The 24,594-nt window shown below is 34.8% G+C and overlaps 1 protein-coding gene across 2 annotated transcripts in view; it reads left to right on the top strand.

Moving 5' to 3' along the window:
- LOC138708000 (uncharacterized) overlaps positions 1-24,594 on the top strand; it is a 47,685-nt gene that overhangs the window by 9,582 nt on the left and 13,509 nt on the right. For both annotated transcript variants that reach the window (XM_069838108.1, XM_069838109.1), the window contains exons 2-3: positions 3,708-8,136; positions 16,476-16,642. In XM_069838108.1, the coding sequence (XP_069694209.1) occupies positions 4,299-8,136; positions 16,476-16,642 (4,005 nt within the window). In that variant the 5' untranslated portion in view covers positions 3,708-4,298. The remainder of the gene's footprint in view (positions 1-3,707; positions 8,137-16,475; positions 16,643-24,594) is intronic.

The following is a 24,594-nucleotide window of genomic DNA, read 5'->3' as shown; positions in this document are numbered from 1 at the left end:
CTTTTAAACATGAAACTACATACATTTGCCTACAATTTATAGGCATCCGACAAGGAAAACTCAGTGCGCAGAAACCAGCGGGCATGACTGTCTCGTGCAGATGACGTATGCTCCCGTTCCCAGCATGCTCTCATGCGTACTGCAGGGGGGTAAAAGAGGTACAGCATGTGCACCACGAGGAGTCCTAGCTGAGTTTTGCTTGTAGGATATCTATAGTATATTTTACATAGACATTGGATGAATTTTAAATTTTCATGTACATGTCCACTTCTCGTGGAATTTCCCATATTGGGAAAATGTTTGATAATAAAATTCAGTTTTGAATTTCTTATATTTTTTATGTGCATGGTCTTTCTTTCTGGTAAGTTTACATAAGTTGTTAGAAAACCATTGTGGATATTTAGACTTTTTAATTTTAGTGACAGGAACTGCCTGAGATGGCGCTATTAACTATAGAACACAATGAGCTACCTGCGTCATTAACATGTAGTTTGATAAACACTACCAGTCATAATTATATTGACTCCAATATAGATTCAAGTAATCACCTTGAGAATAATTTAGAAAAGACCTTTGTTGATTTTGAGGAGAAATAGCTAGTGTGACTTAAAGAGTTATTCCTAAGGCTGAATGGTATCTATCCTGCGAAACCATTGAGTGAGTGGCCAGATTGACGTCATTCTCAGTTATATTTGTAAAGACTAAGTCAAGTAAGTTTTTGTTAACTGTGTAATTTACTTGCTTTAGGCCTAGAAAGCAAGTAGACTAGGCGAAAATAACTCTTGAATCTTAATTTTAGCATAGTAAGGAATATCATTAGCACAAATACCAGATGTCCTATTCATACTAGGAGTGTTAAAATGACCGAGAACAACTATTCTACTATGGTCTTACAAAGAAACATGTATAAATGTTACACAGGACATTGTGTGAATCAAGTTGATTTTCGAGAAAATTAAGATATGATATTAAAAACTTAGGATCAGTATCAAGTGGAAAGTAGTGGTTACCAATTAACAAATTGAATCCGTCTGCCATAGGGATCTGAATCCATACACATTCACTAATAATTTCAAAGTCATGTTTCCAATATACTAGAGGTATCTGATTGTTGACACTGCCACTGCTGCCGCCACCACCGCCACCGCCGCCGCCGCCACCACCACCACCACCACCACCACCACCACCACCTCCACCACCACCACCACCACCACCACCACCACCACCACCACCACCACCATCACCACCACCACCACTTTTATTATTGGTTTTGATATCCTATAATTTTTTTATCTCTGCAAAATATAGTACTGTATAATAATTCGGTAATAAATTATTACATACAATTGGCTCCTGCAGCCATGTTTCCGTCAGGGAGGTAATGGTGTCATGATTACTAACTACATTATCAAAAATTCATCAATTTTGGTATTTAAACCTCCAATGTTTTGGTAAAATATATCAAGATTATTACTTGAATTAAACATCGTATATTAATGGTAAAAACACTAAGAGGCATCATCGTATACAATAATAATAATAATAATAATAATAATAATAATAATAATAATAATACGTTATTAAGTCAGATTTTGGTTATTACAAAATTTTTATTCTTTTTCAAAAGAGAAAAAATAGTTTGTCTTATAAGGAAACAAAAATATATATAATAACAGTGATATATTATTATATAATATGACCCAGCTCTGATTTTAACCTTTCTCTGTGGATTCCAAAGGTTAACTATTATATATACTGAATATGTGTGTGTCTTATGCCTGCCCAGTTCACTTTACGTGATTCAGGTTCCGCATACTGCGGATATGGAATAAAACAAAATTAAAACTTGCACTGGTACCTGTTATATTTATTCTAACATACATGTGCTCCTGCAAACACTGCTCATTGGGCAGTAACGAAAGCTGTAAAAATGTTGAAAATGATGAACAAGAGAAGTAATTGTTAGTGAATATTCAGTACTGATGTGAACTAGAGGTTCCTGCGCATTCAGTCAGAGTGTCCGAATACAGCCTATGTTTGAATTGTGGCGCGACTTTGTTGTTATTAATATCAACTGGACTGGTATGTCACAGACCTCATTCTTGACAGTGCTTATCATGCTTTGTATGACGTCAACTTGCTTAGTAAGCCTCTGTTACCTCTGGGTTTCCCCCTTTCCTGTTAAACATCTGAGTATCCATATGGATGATCAGAATATATTGCTATCACTCAGTGATCTTCAATTATTTTCAAAGTAGTACTGTAACTGCTACTATCACTTCAGTCACCAGAGTAATTGCTTCACTCTCATCATTAATATTCAAATTACTCTGTGCATATTTTCTTTTTTACATTTCTTTTTGCTCCATTCAACTTCAACAATTGAAACAATTATATGTATCACTTAAAGATTAACGGAAAATGGAAGGGATGTCGTTATATTACAGTCAACTCTGGATATAGTGAACTCAGTTATAGTGAATATTCGGCTATAGTGAACCTAATCGTTGTTCCTGACCCGCATACATTAATATTTTCGTATATAGTGAACCCTCACTTTGGTTATAGTGAACCTTAAAAATTGAAGTTACAAGAGTTGTATCCTGACAAATTCTTATTTGAAGTCAGATCTTCTTGTATAAAATTGAAAGAATGTGTTGAGAACAACATTCTAAGTTTCTTACTCTTTTAGTCAAAGGACAAAGGCAGGATTAGTGATTCCTAGACAATGAGCTGTACTGTAAATCTAGGCAACGCATGACGACCTTGCCTCACCCCACCATTGAAGGGTTGCCATTCTGTTCTCAGGCACACTACTATACTGTTATTTCTAATCCTCCATCGTCAAAGGGTTGCCTTTTGTTTTCAGAAACATTTCCATTGTGATGGATAGCATTGAAACAACGGAAAATGAAATTGCCTTCTTTTATTAAAAGGGGACGGACATTATGTCCAGAGCATAAATGAAGGTAAGATTCCAATGACTTTCAAACTCCATCAACCCCCTCCCAGTTTTCATTAAGTGAACCGGGAAATTCCAAGGCTGAGTACGTAGTCACACCATAGCAGCGTTTATTATTTGTACCTGATCAGTCTGTTTCTAGTGTTCGAACAGTTAATGTACTTATAAAAATGTCGAAGCATAAAGTGTTTTCTTTGGAAGATAAGGCAAATATTACAAGTGACATTGAATGTGGTCTTTTACAATCGGACATGGGTCGACAGCATAGTTTAAGTAAATCAGCTGTGAGTAACAGTATACAGTGTAATCCATTCCACAAAAATGAAATATTTTAATTACTCTATAGTATTTTATTTTCTTGTTCACAATTTCATTCATTCATGTCATTTAAGGTTAGGGGAGAGAGACTTCGGATTTAGTGAACCTCGGATATAGTGAACGAAATATGCAAGTCGGCAGAGGTTCACTATATCTGGAGATGACTGTATTTGTTAAAAATGTATTTAATACTGTGAATATTCTACAATTTGTTTTAACAGTGATATGTTCCCAATTAATTGCTGAACATTGTATTAAAATACTGTTATTTCAGTTTTATTCTGTTGCCTGTGCTATTTGCTGCCCTAGGAATTGGTTGCCTGTGCATGCACACTCAGCACACCTACTAGAGCTGGTCGTGTGTGTGTGTGTGTGTTTTTTTCTTTTACCTGATACACTAATATGAAACTCATTTTCAACATTGCAGAGTAATATGAAGAGTTCTGTGCTGCCAGAATGGAGATTGACATCCAGAAGAGCACCCGAGGCTTATATCCACTGTTTCAAGAATAAACATGAATCAACATGCAGCTGACAAAACGTCAAACAACTTGCAAACAGTGAAGTTTCAGGATGTGTTCCTGTGGTCTTAACATTATAATGAAGTCACAGATAGCATTTTGATAGCCCAAACTCTTTTTTCAAAACGACTACTATTTTTCACATGGTGTTTCCGTGTTAAGGGAGAGGATAGGTAGAATTGTAAAAGTTTTGTCTTACAGAGTAGCAGTTCTTAAGGATGAAATATTTGGTGAACTTATGTTCATTGAAGTTATAGTTATTTTTCCAACAAAATAAAAAAGAAACAATTTCCAAAGTAACTTTTATAAAGGCAGTAAAGTTTTTTATGATATTGAATTAGATTGTGTAAAGAATAATGCTTGTATAAAACTCTGTGGATTATAAAGGAAGATGAACACAATTTGAATATTGCTACAGAATCACATGTTTTCGAGAACCTCAGAAAATCGAACTCCGTAAAAAAAAAAAAAAAAAAAAAAAAAAAAAAAAAAAAAAAATGGAGTCAAAATACTTGATAGAAGGCAGAACTTCAAAAAATTTGAATTCATATGATACTGCTTGGAGTTTAAAGCATTTTACTAACTTGAGAGATCAAGAACTATGCAGAAACAATGTTCGTGTACTGAGAGGGAGAACAGGTTATATAGTGAAAACTGTGTCTGACAAAACTGCCATTCTCAGGGATGTCAAATATGGTGAAATTGCGTTTAATGACTATGTTGTTCAGTTGCCGCTAAGTGAAAATAGAAGGGAAATATTTCAGAATTATTTCTGTATGGGTAAAACGGTTTATTTTGATATTGAGGTGGATAATATAGGAAATGTGAAGTGTACAAGTCTATGGCTTTCAAAAAAAAAAGCCTGTAATTCGAATTATGCTAATACTGTACCCATTTCTGATTTGTCCAAGGAAAAAAATCTTAAAGACAGTGTAGAGTCTGTGTTCCCTTCAGTGATTGAAACAGCATGTATTGAAAAGACGTTATCTAGAAATACTTCAGAAATAAAGGCAGTGAAAGGTAGCATTCCATCTACAGTAAAAACCCCTTCTCATAGTAGCAGTACTGCTTTATATTATTGTATTACGTTAAGATCCAGGTCAGGTACTATAATACGTATAGAATCTAAAAAAGCAGCCGTTTTCGAAGACAGAGTGTATGGTGAAGTCTCATTTACAAATAAAGTGGTGATAGTCCCATCAGACAAAAGTAAATCCAGTTTCTACAATCTCTTCTGCGTGGGCAATACAGTTCACTATGACCTCGAAGTTGGAAATGCAGGAAACGTGAAGTGTATAAGTCTTTGGTTTTCGAAGAAAAAAAGGTCTAACTTAAGTTGTGCAAGTCTAATAGAGGACACAGAACATGAACTTTCTTCAATTGGAAGCAATGCATCTAAGGTAGCAGATCTGACATCATTGCCAACTGGTGTGTTGCCAAATATTAATTCTGTAGATCCGAACAGTGCCCTCATAGCTAAGGAAACTTTGGACAACACTCTTTTTGTACCATTTAGAACAGGAAGAATTGTAAAAGTTGTTTCTGATAGAGAAGCTATTCTGAGAGATATAGTATATGGCGATATATTTTTTACTGACAAAGAAGTTCAGTTTCCATTTGATGAAAAAGTAGGGAATTTTCATACCTATTTTGAAAAAGACAGAATCGTTAATTTTGACATTGAAGTTGGGAGTGAAGGGAATGCAAAATGTAGTAAATTGTGGATTTTGAAGGAACAGGAGTCTGGTTTGAATTATTCTACGGATCAGTTTATTTCTGAAAAATTGGAGGAAGTAAATGTTGTAGAAGATACAGAGTTAAATTTGTATTCTACAGTCAACTCCGTTTCTGAAAACAAGGACTTAAATGTTGTAGAAGACACAGAGCCAGATTTAATTTTTAATACATTGAAATCCATTTCTGAACCCCTAAAGGGAACAAATATTGAAGTAGAGATGGAGCCGTGTTTGAATTGTGCTAAATTCCAATTAATTCCTGAGACAGTAAAAGGAGTAAGTGTAGTGCAAGATATAGAGTCTGATTTTAGTTGCCAGTATATTGAAAGTCAATTAATTTCTGAAGCACTGAAAGAAAGAAGAATTATAGAAAATAGAGGGCCTAAGTTATGTCCACTTAAGGTTTCTGAGGTTACAACTCAGATAATTTCGTTGCCTCAGTTATTTTCCGGGGATGTTGAAGTTCCTCTAGATTCAAAGGAGGAAAATTTTAAGAGCTATTTCCCTGAAGGCAAAGATATTTATTGTGAGACTGAGATGAGTAGTGACGAAAATGTGAAATGTAGAAGTTTTTGGAGTGAAGAGGAATTGAACTTGAACTGTGCTGTAGCTGTATCCACATCCAATTCATATACAAAAGCAAATGTCGAGGAAGAATTTAATTTTGTTCTAAACAGTGACACCTCGTGTATTACTTACGATCACATGTGTGAAGACATCAAATTCAGAAATTCATCAATTTTAAACTCGTTAGAAAAAAATGTTGAAGCATCGCACAATGTTTTAGTACTGAGAGGGAGAACTGGTTGCATAACTGAAGTTCTATCTGACACAGTTGCTGTTTTGAAAGATGGTACATATGGTAACATTACATTCACCAGAGATGTAGTTGAATTACCATTACATGAAAAGAGACAAAGTTTTCGAAATTATTTTCATCAAGGAAAAATTGTACATTTTGATATTGAGGTGTATGGTGCAGGAAATGTGAAATGTATAGGTGTTTGGGCTGAGAATAGAAAGAAGACTAATATCTTAATGGAGACAAGATCAGGCAGCATCATAAAGGTTCTATCAGATACAGTTGCTGTTTTCTTAGATAAACAATATGGTGAAGTGACATTTACTAATGATATATTTATATTTCCTAAGGAAGAAAAGGGCAGAAGTTTCAAAAGATATTTGTCTGAAGGCAGTTTGGTTCATTATGACTTAGAAATTGATCAAGCAGGAAACGTTAAATGTTTAAGTCTTTGGGTATCAAAAAAACATCAGCTCAAAAGTCACATAGAGACTGGTAGAACAGGCAGTATAGTACAAGTCGTTTCTGATACAATGGCTGTTGTGAAGGATAAATTATATGGGGAATTTACATTTACAGAAAACGTAGTTAAATTCTCAAATGAAAAGAAAAAAAGCTTCCAAAATTACTTTCCTGAAGGCAAAGCAGTTCATTATGATATTGAGATTAGTAGTACAGGGAATGTGAAGTGTTTGTGTCTTTGGGTTTCCAAGAAGCAGTCAGATTTGTGTAATGCTGTTGTTTCAACTGCCTTCAAAGCAGCAGACCCTACAAATAGTAGAGAATGTGGGTTAACTTCTATCAGCATCCATGAAGAAACAGCATCACGGGACACAGGATGGATGTCATACAGTAAATCATCATGGTTTCAAGAATCGAATGTACCAGAGGTAGAATCATTTAGAGATATATTGGCACTAAGCAATATCACAGAAGGCAGTACTCCTTCAGAGCAGGAAGCAAATGACGATTTTCTCAGTGTTCTTGTACTAAGAGGACGAACAGGCACAATTTCAAGAGTCCTTTCTGACAGAGCAGCAATTTTGAATGACGGGATATTTGGAAACATCACGTTTACTGATGCTGTAGTTAAATTCCCTATGAAAGGTAAAGAGAGCAGTTTTCATACTTACTTTTCTGAAGGTCGAGAAGTTTATTATGACATTGAGGTTGATGCTGAAGATAATGCGAAGTGTGTGGGTATCTGGCTGTCTAAGAAAAAGCAACCACAATACAATAATTCTGTTTTGATGCCCTTTGTTTTTGAGACACGCTCTACAACTCTTATAGAAGATATGGAGTATAAAGGAAGAGTAACTGAAATGAGACTTCCTTTTGCCTTTGTGGTTGAAATTGAGGACTATGGAATTCCAGTCTTTGTATTTAACATGGCTTTCAAACCAACTCGCAATGCACAGAAACTTCGTAGAGACGAGCCTATTAGTCTTTACGTCACTAAAGGTGATACAGTGTATGTGACAGTTTTCAGAAATTCGAATTGCATGGAATTTGAGTGGTCTGCATGGGATGCCTGGATGGAGGATGACAAAATCCATGAATCTATCCTAAATACAGAAATAGCTGCGTCCAAGAAAAAGAAGAAGCGTTCTAGCAAAAAGAAACCTGTAACTGAGCAGAAGGCACTCATTATGACTGGAAAACTAACTAATGTGGACTTCAACACTGGGAAACTTCAGAGTGCAGATAGCGGAATTTCTGTGTCCTTCAACTCCAAGTGTGCTTACCTATTTGGAGTTCCTCTGAGCAGACTCAGATTAGATCAGATTTTCAGTGTGGGTAAGTACAAAGAAACCAGAATTAAACATTTGTTTATTCATTATTCGAAATACTAAAATGGTGCTGCAATGCTGCAGAATTCTACTACGTAATTTTGATGCATGTTAATATTTTTGACATCTTCTATACAGAAAAAATTATTTCCTTGGAAAGTATGTACATTAAGCTTAAATGACAGAAGTTTCATTGGAAAAGTAGCCTAATTAATTTAGATGAAATTCATATGTAGCCTAAATATGGCACAAGTTGCTATTTGGAATTCACCTTTTTATTTTCTCATTATGCAAAGTATAGATGAAGCACTGGTATTAAAATATTACAAAATAAATTATAAGTTATAGACATGTTAGCAGAAACGGAATTATCAACATTCCAGATTGCTTTTAGTATAACATCTGTCTGTCCATGTCTGTAAGATTGACCTTTTACATAAGTTCCGTTCATATTCAATATTTGAGAGTGAATTTTACTGGGAAGTATGTTTAGAAGTTAACTGAAGTTTAACTCCAAGATTCAAGGTAGTTTATTTCCAAAATATCTGACATAAAATCGTTTCCATAAACTTTCTCTCTACGATAATCCCAAAATGAAGTATAAGCTGCTTATTCCCCCCCCCCCCCCCCCAAATAGTGTAATGAGAATTAAACTTTTTAGTTATAATGGGGCTAAGAGGGATGAAGATACAGGAGAATGGAGAAAGTTACACAACACAGAACTGCACGCATTGTATTCTTCACCTGACATAATTGGAACTTTAAATCCAGACGTTTGAGATGGGCAGGGCATGTAGCACGTATGGGCGAATCCAGAAATGCATATAGAGTGTTAGTTGGGAGGCCAGAGGGAAAAAGACCTTTGGGGAGGCCGAGACGTAGATGGGAAGATAATATTAAAATGGATTTGAGGGAGGTGGGATATGATGATAGAGACCGGATTAATCTAGCTCAGGATAGGGACCAATGGCAGGCTTATGTAAGGGCGGCAATGAACCTCCAGGTTCCTTAAAAGCCAGTAAGTATATAAGTAAGTAAGTTATAATTTACTTAGGATTTTAGTTGGATTTACCATGTTACCAAATTACATTTCTTTTTTATTTTTCCACGTTGTATACAAAAGGCATTAAGCCAGAAAATTTGGATCTCTGAGTTCATTTATATATTGCAAGGTTTAATTGAATGAACTGTGCATAAATTCCCATAATATAGATTTTTATTTATATTTATGTAGTTACTTATAACATCATTTTGCTGTTTATAAAAATCGGTTGAATACTAGGACTAAACAATTTAAGAGATAGATGTCATTATCAGAGCTAGGAACTTCGTATTGATTGCTGTCGCCCTATGCAAAGTACGACCAGTCAGGTGCGACGTCATCAACGCATGAAAACCCATAGAAATAGGAACGTACAGTGGAAAGGAAAATAAACTCATCGTTAAGGCAATATTCCCGTTTCCAGAAAAGAAAGGCCTATGGGACATTCATAAATGCATAACTAGTTACATAATTCTGTTTATGTAGAACTATACAAATTGTTACATACATATTGATTGACATTGATACAATTGCTCTTTACATATTTACATCATTTACACCTATAAAATATAACACAAGGTGTAACATTTACTGAAATGATGAAAACAATAGGTTAATAATAAAATAATACATTTTTTTAATTATCTTGAAACATTTACTAATTGTAAGTAAAAACCAAAGAAGGAAACAAACTGAAGATTTGCTCATCAATATCTCTGTTACTGAAAACAACAATGTACTTCTAAAGCCTTTCAAATGAAAAGGACCTTTTACGTTCAGAGAAACAAGATTTATAATGTGAAAATGTCTGCTCTACTTTGCATGACGTGATTGGAGCAAATGTGAAATACGTGACCAGTTCTATATATTATCAAACAAACAGCACTTAGTAGGATCTAAATGTGCATCTTGTATGCGACACATCACAGCGAACCCTACATTCTTTTCAATGACACTTTTCACTTTCATCTTGATTTCAGATAGGAAGCTTGTGGATTGGTAAATGCGTCTTGAGAGTTCTTCCACATGCTGCACAGATTCAGTCAGCTCCATACTTCTAGACTCTAACGGAGTGATTGTTGAAGGCAATTCTTTGAACTATTCTTGAATCAATATATTTTTGTGAAGCTTGTCTGCTACTAGACGTCTAACAGTTTGTATACTATAACTGCTATTGCTTTCTAAATTGTATAATACCGTAATAATTTTGTTATAATGTTCAGCATAATACATTACACCCTCTAGCCATGTTCCTCATCGGGTTACGATTGGCCATGGTGGTAACAGTATTTCCAGTGCTAATTCTCCGAACTTTGCAATCCTGTAAGGAGCTTTTAAAAATATCTTCTTCATATGTGATATAAAGCTGTCTACATCTGTATAGTTTTACACCTGATTGATTCATCACTCTGTGCAAAGCATGTGCTAAACAGGTAATGTGAATCAATTTAGGATATAAGTTACACATTTGTTTGGCAGCATTGACCATGTATGCCGCACCATCAGATATGAACAGGAGAATATTATCTTTCTTAACTCCATCAGGCCATAAGAGGGTCATTACTTTTTTAAACAGCGGTATTATTGTCAAATGATTTATCTTTTCAATCGCTTCTGACATTAAGAGAAACATCTTACCAGGATGATCTGTAGAAAGAGCCCAACTACTACGTTAACTACAAAGCGTCCAATGGGTCCGTAGTCTTATGCAAGACACCCATATCTTGTTATCCACCACTGAATGCCTTATGTCATCCAACATCTATCATATGCTGTGTCTAGATACTGTATGTTTTCCAAAGAGTTGTTTGTGATGGCATTTTCATATCTGTATATTTTTCCATAAACGATCTGAAAACCCTATGTTCCACTTTATAAAAAGGAATATTGCAACACACCAACATTAGGCATAACTGGAGAAGAACGTCAGACTGTCTGTTTGATAATACTGTCACGTTCTGTGACATCTCTTCGTCTTGACTTTCCATATTTTGGTCGACCTGGTTGGCGAGTTGGTATAGCGCTGGCCTTCTATGCCCAAGGTTGTGGGCTCGATCCCAGGCCAGGTCGATGGCATTTAAGTGTGCTTAAATGCGACAGGCTAATATACTAGATTTAGTGGCATGTAAAAGAACTCCTGCAGGACAAAATTCCGACACATCCGGCTACGCTGATATAACCTCTGCAGTTGCGAGCGTCATTAAATAAAACATAACATAACATCCATATTTTGGGACAATTTGAGATGTGCACAGTGTTTCTTCATGGCACAAGGTCACTGAAGTAATGATCGTTTTGCAGGTTTTATTTCCACATCACATACATGACAATGAAATGTGTTCCCATTAGTTAACAACAATCTGCTCCAACTTCTTAAATATGTTGTTAATGTAGTGCCTCTATTTGGTTTCACTTTTTCCATTTTTAGTGAATTATCCCACTGAAATATAAATCACGAAGACACGCACATGCACACACGCGCGTACACACACACACACACCCACGCACGCGCACACATACACACACACACACCCCCTATCCCTCTTTCCCTCTCTCCTCTCTCTCTCTCTCTTTTTTTCAATTTTACTAATGTAAAGAGACGCCTTCCAGAAATGTATTTCACAAGATATATGGCCGCTGAATAAGAGTGTGATAGTGAAAAAAATATGTGAGACAATTTCTATGCTTTGCACAATCAGTAGACTTCGAAAGACGGTAAAGCTATGAAATACATATTTCTCGAACAGTGTAATGAAAGTATGTAAATTTTGTATCAACAATTCTAGAGAAAAGCATGTATTATTACTCCAAGTAAAGGAGCGTGCTGTAAATAAATCTTGATAGAAAAAAATACACAATCACACGCACGCACCCATGCACACAAATTGATAGGAAACTTACTGTGTTTATACAGGAAATGAATCTCGATTACATTTACAGAACAATATGTTGTTACTCAAATGTCTTCCATACTGCCCATATGGCCCTATTGTATGTAATAACAGTTGTTAACATGAACATGATGCACTCCAAGATGGCCATTGGTCGCGCAGGTCGCCCATTTTGTATGCCCATTTCCTGGCTGCTCACTCCTTGAATAATGAGATCGGTACGAAGTTTCTAGCTCTGGTGATTATTAACAGATCTATGAAAAAAGAGGTTATTTTTGTAACTCACGTTATGCGGCACATTGTTGCATTTAACTCTCATTTTAAGCAAAATGGACACGTCATATTCAAGTCTGAACATATAATGACTTACTTTAGGTCACTGTCTCCCTGTTTATAATAATATGTATACAATATAAATCTCCGAACCATACGATTTTGCACACTGAAAGAGTTACTTGTGAACAGGTATAGCAAGCACTAATAATCACCAGACTAACTCACAAGAAAAGACAATAATAACTCATTTCCAGAAGAAAATATATCAATGTTGTGAAAGTTCACTTAATGTACTTAAAGGAAATATGGAAATTTCAGACAGAATCATAATATTAAAATTCAGTGCTTTTGTTCTTAATTTTGTGGAATGACTCAATAGAAGTACTAAAAGTGTGTTTTAAAGACAGTGAGGGATCAGGACTGTGGGTTGTTGGATTATGCTATAGACAGTAAAGTTATTTTTTGTCAAGTGTTCAATAAAGAAAAGGTCCTTCTTTGCCTACAGACTTACATTAACCGATAAATGTCATAAATTAGCTCCTGAATATTTGGAGAAACTCATCAATGTATAGCTAACTGCAAATCAAATTACAGCCTCCAGAAAGACATTATAAGGAAGAACATTCAATGTGAGTAGATCTTAGAAATCATATTTACTTAGTGCATATTACCATATTTCAGTGCACTTTTTAAAAACAATTTTTGTGCACAATTAAAGGATTTTGCTAGTATAAATGCATGCATAGTTTGACCTTTTTAGCGCATATAATTCCGAAGTCTTAATATTAGTATTGTGACCAATGTCTCCATATCAGAGTCCATTTTGCTATTGGCGTGCGGTTGGAAAAAATGCCTGCATAAATTGGGAACTGCTAGTGGTCGTGTTTAGCCACAGGTAGCAGTCACTGGTGGCAGAACTGGTGGCTGCTAGTGGTCATGTTTAGCCACAGATGACAGCCACCATAGTGGTTAGTGACTCTAGTTGCACCTAGCCTTATTTCTACATATATCCCTCTCGAATTCTTTCCAGGAAACAGATGTCTGTTTCTATCATTTACCTTTTCCTTTTCTCGAAAGAAAAGTCGTGAAACATTAATCAACATTACTAGTTGTTTGATTTTTTGAATTGAATTTCGGGAGGAGGCACTATGATCCAGCACTACGACCTTTCAAGTTATATTACACTATACCTGAAACTAGGCACATTCTCAAACCCACATTGGCTTGCTGTGTACTCTGGTTTCAAGCAGGCAACCTCACACATCTCTAGGTCAGCCCCCTCTGTGTGTTGCAAGCCGACATTCAGGGAATGCTATGGAATGATGAAGATACCTAATTTGGGGGAACAAGAGAACCCTGTAAAAACCTCCGACTGAAACTTGCCTGCCACAGGTGTCACTAGGAATTTTTCAATGAAAAATCCCAAGCCTGACTGGGACTCGAACCCAACCACCTGCATGACAGGCTGAAGGTCTGACCACTCAGTCACCACAGGGGACTACTTGTTTGGCTTTACACTTTTATCAGTTTTTATGGAGCAACCCATAGCAGATAGTAATTATTATTACACTCCTTTGTGCATTAGGCTATATAGAGAGCCAGACATAAATTGTCCTGTGACAGTATCACCAATTCAGATGTCTGTTTGAGTAAAGAGAAAACTTGTCTTAATTTAATTTCTTTCCTCGAAAAAGTTGCCAAAAAATTAGTGACTACTGAAGAATGTAATAGGTATAAGTAAAGGTCATGTTAGGGATATGAAGGAATAAAGTGTTTTACTAAAAATACATCAAATTGTTTGAAATACAGATACAAATTCTTCAGTTAGCATAGTTTTCTATTTGGCACCTGATTTTTCATTTATTGGCATTTTAAATTATATTTATCTTCTGTTATTATTTGTGAATACTCATTCAAAATTGGCATCGTGGTTTTAAATGGACAAATGATATAACTAACAAAATATACTCAGTGGTGATATTCGGCCTGTTTGGACTAACTGGTTGTTAAATTATTTCTAGGTAATATTTGCATTTGCCATGGGCATATACCGTATATGTATAACATATGTAGGTACACGAGAGAACTGGTTATTAAACTTTTTGAATATAACCACTGAATATACTCATTATTTTTATGCAAAATGTGGAATCAACAAATGTAATCTACAATTGAGACAAGAAGATCAAAAACCCATTAACGCCAATTTTTGGCAAAACTGAGTTATGAGCTGGAATGTGCTTTTTAGTTTGTCTCGTATGCGTGGAAGGAAAGAATACTCTAATTTCGATATTCATCTCCATTCTGGAGGCTGTTTTAAAACTTGTGGAAGTCAGAACTCCACTTACTCCATGGAATAAGAGAGTTTTTGCATTCCAAGCTTAATTTCCCAGTAGGTGGCAACACTGTCACTCAACCAGCTGAGCATAGATTGAGAGGTTAAAATGGATTCAGATTCAAATGGAAGTTCCAATAGTTAAATAAGCATAAAAAGACGAAGAAATTAAAAAAAAATGGAAGCAAAATAATATTAAAAGGCTTAAAGCAGAGGACAAAGAACACAATAACTGATCGGGGATGTTTATAATTAGTAGGCAGTTCTGCAACTTAATCAAAATGATATGCTTCCATGGAAATGCTGCTCTGTTGAAAGGATTTTTTTTTTCTGTTAATAAAAAATTCAAATTATGGTTTATTTAATGATGCTCGCAACTGTCGAGGTTATATCAGTATCACCAATGTGCCGGAATTTTGTCCTGCAGAAGTTCTTTTACATGCAAGTAAATCTACTGACATGAGCCTGTCGCATTTTAGCACACTAAATGCCATCTACCTGGACCGGGATCAAACCCGCAATCTCGAACACAGAAGGTCAGCATTATACCGACTGTGCTACCCAGGCCGACTGTTATAAGCACTTTGTTTGAAATTTTTTTGTTACAAAGAGATAACGTCATAATACCATTTCATCATTTCCGAGTAAGGTTTTGAATATATTATCCTGTTGTGTAAAATAGAAATGTTTATATGATCTAGTATTTTGTTCCATTGCAGAACTGCTGAGAACCGAAATTGGTATGTAGTAATAATAATCCACTGCAACCTAGGCTATATTTATGTTTTCTTTTTTTTTGGGGGGGGAGGAATTGTTGATATGAATATAGATTGAAAGATGATAATCAACTTTCGGAATTCACCAGCCAGTGAAAGGAAGACTTAGCTATGAATTGCCAAGCTGAATAATGACATCAACAGGCAAAGAAAAAAGCTCAGGTGGAGCTGAAGCAGCTGCAGAGGAATAGCTTTAAGTTTATTTAAATTAGCAAGTAGTGTTGTTGTTGTTAATGGGAGAATGAAATATTGATAAAAAATTTATGGGTAGACGTAAAAGAATTCAGGGAAAAATTAAATGTTCTCACTGTCAGAATTATATTCTTCCAGATTTTCGCCCTGGTTACTTTTCATTTTAGTTGGAGATCTTGATCTAGTCCCTATCCTTTTCTGAAAATATAATTTTATTTATAATTTCACATGGAGTGACCGAGATGCGGATTCAGGACCCCAGCAATGGAAGGCAAGTGCTCTAACACAGAGCACATCGGCCACAGAGTGCATCAACAGTATTATTAGTCTTCGTGACAATATTGACAAAAATTACAGAAGTGCAGCTCATTAGCACTTTCATGCCTGACATATTATGAACCTTATATTTGTTCCCAAATGCTGTGTGTCATGTCGTAACACGCATAACTAGATGTCTAAACTTTTTAACACAATTTTCCTTAATACTAGTCATTTTATACACATGAGTAGTGTATTGAGACAGTATATTCAATTGCAATTGCATTGCAATCTTTATAAGTTCATTCATTCATAGTTTTCTGCCCAGGGCAGGTCTTTCACTGCAAACCCAGCATTCTCCGATTTTTCGTATTTTCTGCATTCCTTTTAGTCACGATCCATATATAACTTAATATTGTTTATCATCTGATATTTTCTGCCCCGAACTTTTCTTCCATTTACCAGTGCATCCTTCAGGAGGCAGTGTCTTTTCAGCCAGTGACCTATCCAATTCTTTTTTATTTATAAGTTATTATAAAATAGGTTCATTATCGTCATCTAATCTTCTTGTTTCAGGCCAGGAGTTAAACTTCCTGCCATCAGAGGAGGCACAAGGAGAGGCATCACGAGTGTGGTTTGGTTCATTTGATTCCTCCATCAGTGACATGAGGGAGAGAATGAATTGCATCATAAAATACTGCAAGGAGAAAGCTATTCGAGATTCGTCAGTCTGGACCACTATTGTAAGTTTCTGATCTCTGTACATACATAATATCCTGTACAGAATACTTGGCCGTTTTATCACTTACTTATGATTTATTTATCAGTTTTAATCATTTTTACGTGCATTGTAAAATTGGGGAAATGGCGCATGTATGCATTATATTATACCTCAACAGACGGGATTTGAGAAAACTAGATATAGGCCTAGTAGTGTTCTGTTTAAGGCAGTGAAAATTCATTTGCCTTTCAAAAATGGAAATGCACCATAATGCAACAAAATGACATTACCAAATGCATTGAGCCGATTGTAATTCTTTGATGGTTGTAGTTTACTACAACAAGTTTCATTAATTATAATGAAGTGTGAGAGGTCTTCGTTTGGTGAAATGCCATAGGTAGTTGGTTATCATGATGCCTAGAGAATGGTTTAAAAAATGGAGAGTTGATGATTTCAGTCATATACCAATTCTTCTCTCGTCATTGTATATGTGAAGAAGAACACAATGAGCTTCATATAGTGCAAAGATGTATTATTATTATTATTATTATTATTATTATTATTATTATTATTATTATTATTATTATTAATTTTCATCATCTTCATATTCATCTTCATCGATCTTAAAACATAAATGAGAAAATAATAAATATTTTTCATTAGATGTCTTCGTCTATGCAGTGTTATTGCTGGTTATTTTATGGATCTACAAAAAAATAGCTTGCTGTTTGAAATTAAAACTTCTTCTATTTAGCATGCTGATGTGTTTAAACTAGGAACTAATGACTAATATTGTATATGTGAAGAAGAACACAATGAGCTTCATATAGTGCAAAGATGTATTATTATTATTATTATTATTATTATTATTATTATTATTATTAATTTTCATCATCTTCATATTCATCTTCATCGATCTTAAAACATAAATGAGAAAATAATAAATATTTTTCATTAGATGTCTTCGTCTATGCAGTGTTATTGCTGGTTATTTTATGGATCTACAAAAAAATAGCTTGCTGTTTGAAATTAAAACTTCTTCTATTTAGCATGCTGACGTGTTTAAACTAGGAACTAATGACTAATATTGACGTGATAAAGTCTTATGATTTGGTTTGTCAGTAGAGGTGTAAGCTACGGAAGTTGGTGGGAGTTTGAAGCTTTCATATGATAGAAAGTTCCTGATAGATTTCGTTCATTTAGGTATCAATTTGAGGGGCATATCTTCCACTATGCAAGTAGGTATTGAGTGCAATTTTTGGTGCACAATCAACTTCGAGATGGCACTGTGATTACACATTTTGCCAGATTCAGATGCAATAAACGACAAATGTTTGCTAAATAGACCTAGTTTCTCGGATGAATAGTGATATTAATCAGAAGTTTCAGTGTGGGTGTTGTGAGCATGTAAACAAATTTTAGTGGAAATTTGGCATAACATCACATTACGATGGCCGATTCACCGAAGTCGAAATTAAGGAAATGTGCTCTAACCGATAGAGCAAATAAAGAAACACAGGAAAAGTCCGCTATGAGCGGGGCTGAATGACCAGAAAGCTGAGCATGTGGAGACTGTTCAGCCAGGTACAAGCACTGTCAGTCCTTCTACTGCTCATATGTCTAACGATTATATGTCCACTAGTGGCTTGTGCAGCAAATGCTGCTGCAAACTAAGTTCGTTAGATGTTCAAATAAAAATTTTTCAGGTTTATTTTCAATGAAGAATACTTTTCTTTTTGATAGTTATTTGCTTCCATAATAATGAAACATACTCCCTCTGAATGGATTTTTTTAGGCCAAATACTTTTTCTTGAACGTATCCAACTTCAGTTTTTGAGTTTCAACGCGAAAACGCAAGTATCAATGTCAGGACGATGGCAGTAGCTATTTCAGGTCATTGTGGATTGTAGGCAAAAGTTAAAAAATGTCAGGTTTGCTAAGCTTTCGAACAATAGCATTTTCATATAGCTGCTGCATGTAGAACTTGAAATGTAGAGCGTAAAATCATTTTATCCTATTAAGAGATCTTGCTGAAATGATCTGGAGACTACAAAATTTTCTAGGCCTCTTATTTTATCAATAAGTAATATCTTTTGATCTTTCCTTAGGAACTGTAATTTTTGCGCTCTCTCGAGCCAATACTGAAGACAATGACACATATCAATATCTACATTACACCGCCATTAAGTAGGTATACGAAAAAGACCCAACCCCACTGGGTTAATAAGTATAAAAATATTTGATTTTTAATAACAATATTATTATCTTAAGTTTTGTAGTTATATATAGCAGCCACTCAGTAAATTATAGAAATAAAGATCTAAATTAAGATATTCTCTACATTTACTTACATAACCTCAAAACGTTTCACTTTCACGCCATCAATATAGCATCAATATTACGTACAATTAATGAAAAATAGATGCATCATGATATCAACTATAATAATATTTAATTTCTAATGGTAATAATGTCATCAAACCACCTCAAGTTTCGTAGATTTGAATATCCAATACACAGCTGTACTCAGAAAATTATAAACTGCAGAATCAGTTTTTAATAACAAATTGAATTGAGCTCTAAATATGTCGGCAATCCTGCAGGTCATGGCCTTCGTGTAATAGCCTATTGTTTATTGTAGTGTGTGTTTTGTTCTGAAATTCAATCAAGTCTGCCGTGATTCAATAAAATTAGTTCTCAAAACTGACAACAGATGGATTTTGGAAAATAGGAAAATTATGTAGGAAAATTGACATTTCACTGAAAACTACTACTTTTCCGAAAAACTTTGGATGCCAGGCATGAAAATGAGGGGTCACTCATTAAAATCCGTTCAGCCGTTTTCCCGTAATTTCCATTACCAGTTCAAATTATATATATAGATATGGTGTAATCAACAGAGAAGATAACTTGTAATTTGACTTGAACACTCATATAATAAGAAGCTAGCTATTGTTTGTTGTTGTCATGCCCAAAAGCCTGCAGCCATGTCAGCGACATAACCTACAAGTTTTACTCTCATGCTCATACATATAAGCAATATTAAAGATCAGTTTTTCTTGGATTAACACTACCAGGAAATGCAACAATGGATGGAACGTGTATTTTCGTCAAATAGAATTTCAACAATAATTCTGAATAATGACTTTTGAATTTCTGTTGGCTGTTCTTCTTTCTCTCTCCTTATTTGTGTTGAGAAGTTTTAAGTGGTAGGACGTTATCCTGTGCAGCTTAAAGCCGAAAGATAAAAGTGCAACATCTATGCTGATCTGACAATGGCTAACAGAATTTCTACAATTCACTTTCAATGAAAAAATAATATTCTGCGAGATTTGTAACAAACAGGTATGTATAACATTAGTTGAAATATATTTTAATGAGTAGATCTATTATAATATTTATACATTCACTGAGCTATGCTGAGGTGAAATTCTTTTAAAGACAACTACACTTTAAGCTTTTAAATTTCGATAGTTAAAATATTTACGGGACATTGATATTTTGGTTGTTTGAACTAAGTAATCGCAGTTTGTGATAGAAATATTGCAATACAACATTTAGGATTGTAATTCAGTTAACCATTGCTTATTTTGTAAACAAATGCCTGTAGTCGTTATACTCTGGCAATATAGATTATTCTAAAGTTCTGTTGTTTTGTACTGGTGTTATCTCATACATGGTTGCTGCGGCTCCACTTCTTAAAAATTTTTATCCTAATGTTATTTATGTCACTTGTTTAGCTCATGTCCTTCACAGGGTTTTTGAAAACAATCAGGAGCGAATTCCCTCTTGTCATTTCGTTCATTTCCAAAATGAAAAAAATGTTTTCGTAAAGCTCCAGCCAGGATTTCAGTATTCAGAGAGAAATGCCCAGATATTCCACTCCAACCTCAGCTTGTAACAACACGATGGGGAACATGGATTCAGTCAGTGGTTTATTATTCTAAATATTTTTAAGAAATGGTTACAAATATTGAAGAAATACCTGAATATGATACTGCAGCATGTGTGAAAGCAGTGAAAGAGTGTCTGTATAGCTTGTCAGTGAAAAAAGATATTGCCTACATAACATCAAACTTTTCATTAATACCTGCAAGCATCGAACAATTAGAATATAAAAAACAATTTCTTTATAGCCAAATAGCAGTAGCAAAAGATGTTCAGGTGAACATATAGTCTATTGTGCTTTAGGTGAAACTGGGAAAAAAGTTAAAAGTGGGACAGTGTACTAAATAAGAATGTAGGATTTTCATTGTTGGAAAAGTATCAAGAGTGATATTGGAGGAAAATGTAAATATTCCAGTAGCTATTGATGTTTCCACTGTAGCAAATTCAAAATTTGCTCCTCTCAGATCTGTTTCAGTAGAAAGAAGTTTTTCTGCTTTCAAAATGATTCTCACTGACAAAAGGAAAAGATTAACTGTGGAGAATTTAGACAAAATTCTGATGATGTACTGTGCAGATGATTATGAAAAAAAATGAGCATGGAACTGAATTTCAATAATTTTGTAATAATTATTTAATATTTTTCAGTATATTAAATTTGTGCAGCTTTGTTTATATAATATACAGTTCTCTGCTTCCATTTCTTAAATATACTTTTTTGTGCCATGTTTTGTTTATTTTAGTATATAATTTCAGTGAAATGGGGTTGAAACCTTGATCATAAATGCCTAAAATGCCTAGTTTTATTAAATATAGCCTAATTTATCAAATTTTGAGCTTATTTTAGGCACCTAAGACTACAGTTTAGTGCTTAAAAATCCGATGTCTGCTAATATGTTAATGGTATGTTTACTTTCTCATATAATACACATGACAATCCACTTGAAATCAGTTCTAATGATGTTTTTATTATTTAGACCTAATTTTGTGTGTGATATATAGTGATAAATGAAATGATATGGACAGTATGTTCTCAAACCACTTTTCATCGGAGAAACTGATTATTATTTACATAATTATACCTCCAGTTGAAATTTTCATTCAGATTTATGCAGGCCATATTTAGAAATTCTCGTCTGGTGTAGTTTATATTTTGTTGCTCCATTCTTTAATCGATTCATTGTACTGCAAACAATCAACAGGGTCATTACTTCGAAAATTCTAGCAGTCATAAATCATGTGTACTCAGTTTCAAACAGAGGTGTTTTGCTCTTGGAAAATTGATGAAAAATTGACAGTCATACAGCATAACTTACTATTTTTTAAAATATTTAAATAACTATAAAAGTAAGTTTTTAAAATAACAGTTAACTATTATTTTTGATAAATTAATTTAACGTACCTTGTACTACATTGTACATATCGGAGGAAATAAAATGTCATTATCATTTACTGGCGAAGAATTGTTACTCGTGCCATCTACTGTATATGTATGATTTGATCACTGCCTCCTGGATCGCATCCTATGGCTGCTTACACTGGCTTTTCAATCAACACTTACATGTGAGTAATGAAAAAAGTTATTTTGCCGCTAGATGGCAGATAGTGCACACCGCTATCAGAGTCCATGGATATCCAGTGTAGTGCAATCAACTAATCGGCCGCCATTGCTATTCCATTTCAAACACTTGAGATAGGAACATTTAAAATAAAACTCAATTTAGGCCAGTGTCCGTGTCCCTTAAAATTAAAAATATTTGACTCTTGATTTAGGTTACATTTGTTCCCTATACAACTCTATAATGCAATAGCATGCTCTGGAATAACAATGGCTGATTTGTTGGCATTTCTGGCACAAAGGATTATGGTACTCTGGGTATCCATGGGCTCTGACCACTGTTAACGTTATCCCTAAAATACACACATATACTTATAATGTTAATTGCAGTGTGCACTACCTGCCACCTAGTGGCAAAATAACTTTTTATCATTACTCACACTTAAGCATTGATTGAGAAGGCAGTTTACGCAGCCATAGTATGCAATCCAGCAAGCAGTGGATTTGATTCAATAATATTATCACTTGTCAGAAGCAGTGCACACAGAAGTACCAGGTTGTTGGGTCGAAGTTTTCGAATTGGATTTCTTAAAAAATAATTCTAATTTTGGAATTTGTCTGATTAATTCATTGTTCCGAATAGTTCATCCTTTTGATTGTTTTTTTGCATTGCTCATCACTTAATTTAACTCTAAGGCCACGCATTCTTTAGGTTTGTTCCAGCACAATTCAGAATTGATTTTGAACTGCCTGCTCATGCACGTAGCTCAGTGTGTGTTCCAACAAGATAGGACTGATTCCGGACCGATACTGAACTCCCAGTTGCCTGTTCCAACGTGCTTTAGAACTTGTTTGGAACGAGTGAAATTGGTTCTCGATTAAGAGCAGGAACTGAGAATTCAGAACTGTTGACGCATGCGAAAATAGTTTAATCTGAGGTTATGGTTAAAATGCTTCGAGTCTAGGCAGGTAGAAATAAAAAAAAGTCCATCATGAATGATTTGGAAGATGATAGCGATATATTTTATGCATAATTAAGTTCGGAAAATGAATACAATTTTAATATGAGAAGAAACTCTAAAGGCTGTTAACGAAGAGTTCAAGAAATGTTCCGACGTAAAATCCTGAACTAATTCTGACACCATACACAACTGGCACATGCGTCGAAAAAGTTCGGTATTAGTTGAAACGCATTCTGAATTGCTTGCTGGAACAAACCTTTTAATAACTAACTAATCACTAAATCACACACCAACTGATTAGCCAGGCTACCATCACTCGCATAAGCAACTGTAAACAAACATAACTTAAACAGTTCAACAGCGAGCATTGTGTAGTTTGAAAAATGAGTAAGGACGTTTTGGCTCACAACTGTGTGATCGGGTATGCTATATTAAACCCTAGTACATGGCTGGTAACTGTTAGTCTGTCAATCCCTTTCCATTATTTTGTCATAATATTAAATGTCATTATTGCTATTTTTTTAGCTTAATTTCATACAAATATTGTTAGAATAATAATTACTTTACTCTAGTTCTAGATGTACAACTTTAATTAAATTTTAATTGAAAACAACAACAATACTGAGAAATTCATAGATACCTGGCATGGCCACCTAATAACAAGAGACAATCTTCACACTCAATACCTGCCCCTCAGCACTTGATATTTACTAGTTCTTATCCATTTCTGAATCTCTCAAATTTAACTTTTCCAAGTGGTTTAGTCATTATGTCAGCTATCATTATTTCTGTACTTCTATAGTCTATACATAATTGTCCACTTTTAACGACATCCCTAACAAAATGATACTGTACTTCGTGTCCGCATGTTTGCTCCTTCTGCTTCTTTTTTTATTTTCTGTTAGTCGTATGCAACTCTGATTATCTTCATAAACAAGTGGTGTATCTATAACCTGCCCAAAATCTTCAACCAATATTCTTGTCCAGATAACGTTTTGTACAGTTTCTGGCAGTGCAGTATACTCAGCTTCAGTTGATGAGAAGGCAACCAAACTCTGCTTGTGACAATTTCATGAAATTAAACTCCCATGAGAATAAATACAATATCCACTGCTGAATTTTTGATCTCTTGCATCTCCTCCCCCAGTCAGCATCAGAGAAAGCTACAAAGTATATCTCTTTCTTCAGATTTCTTTCCAATCTCAAGTGCATAATCCAAAGTGTTCTTCAGATATCTAAATACACGTTTTACTACCTCCCAGTCTTAATTCGAGGATTACAGACCCTCTATGCTAAAATGGATATTGCAGCTGCTATATCGGGCCTGGTGTTTGTTGCTAAATATAACATTGCTCCACTACCATTACCATTCTTTTGGGTGTGGTGATGCACAACTAAACAACTCTATCTTTAGAAGCTCAAACTGCACTCATTGAAGTGACTTGTGATGATTCATTGAATACATGTTTCAAAGATGATACCCACACCAGTTCTGGATTTTCCTGATTTTAAGTTGGGTAAAAAATAAAGGCTTTAAAACGTCTACTTCCTTTTCATTCTACAATTTTG

The sequence above is a fragment of the Periplaneta americana genome, chromosome 10 (genome assembly GCF_040183065.1).
Source record: "Periplaneta americana isolate PAMFEO1 chromosome 10, P.americana_PAMFEO1_priV1, whole genome shotgun sequence".
Lineage (NCBI taxonomy): Eukaryota > Metazoa > Arthropoda > Insecta > Blattodea > Blattidae > Periplaneta > Periplaneta americana.
Note: the sequence above shows the minus strand (reverse complement) of the source record. Positions and strands in the feature narration are given on the sequence as shown.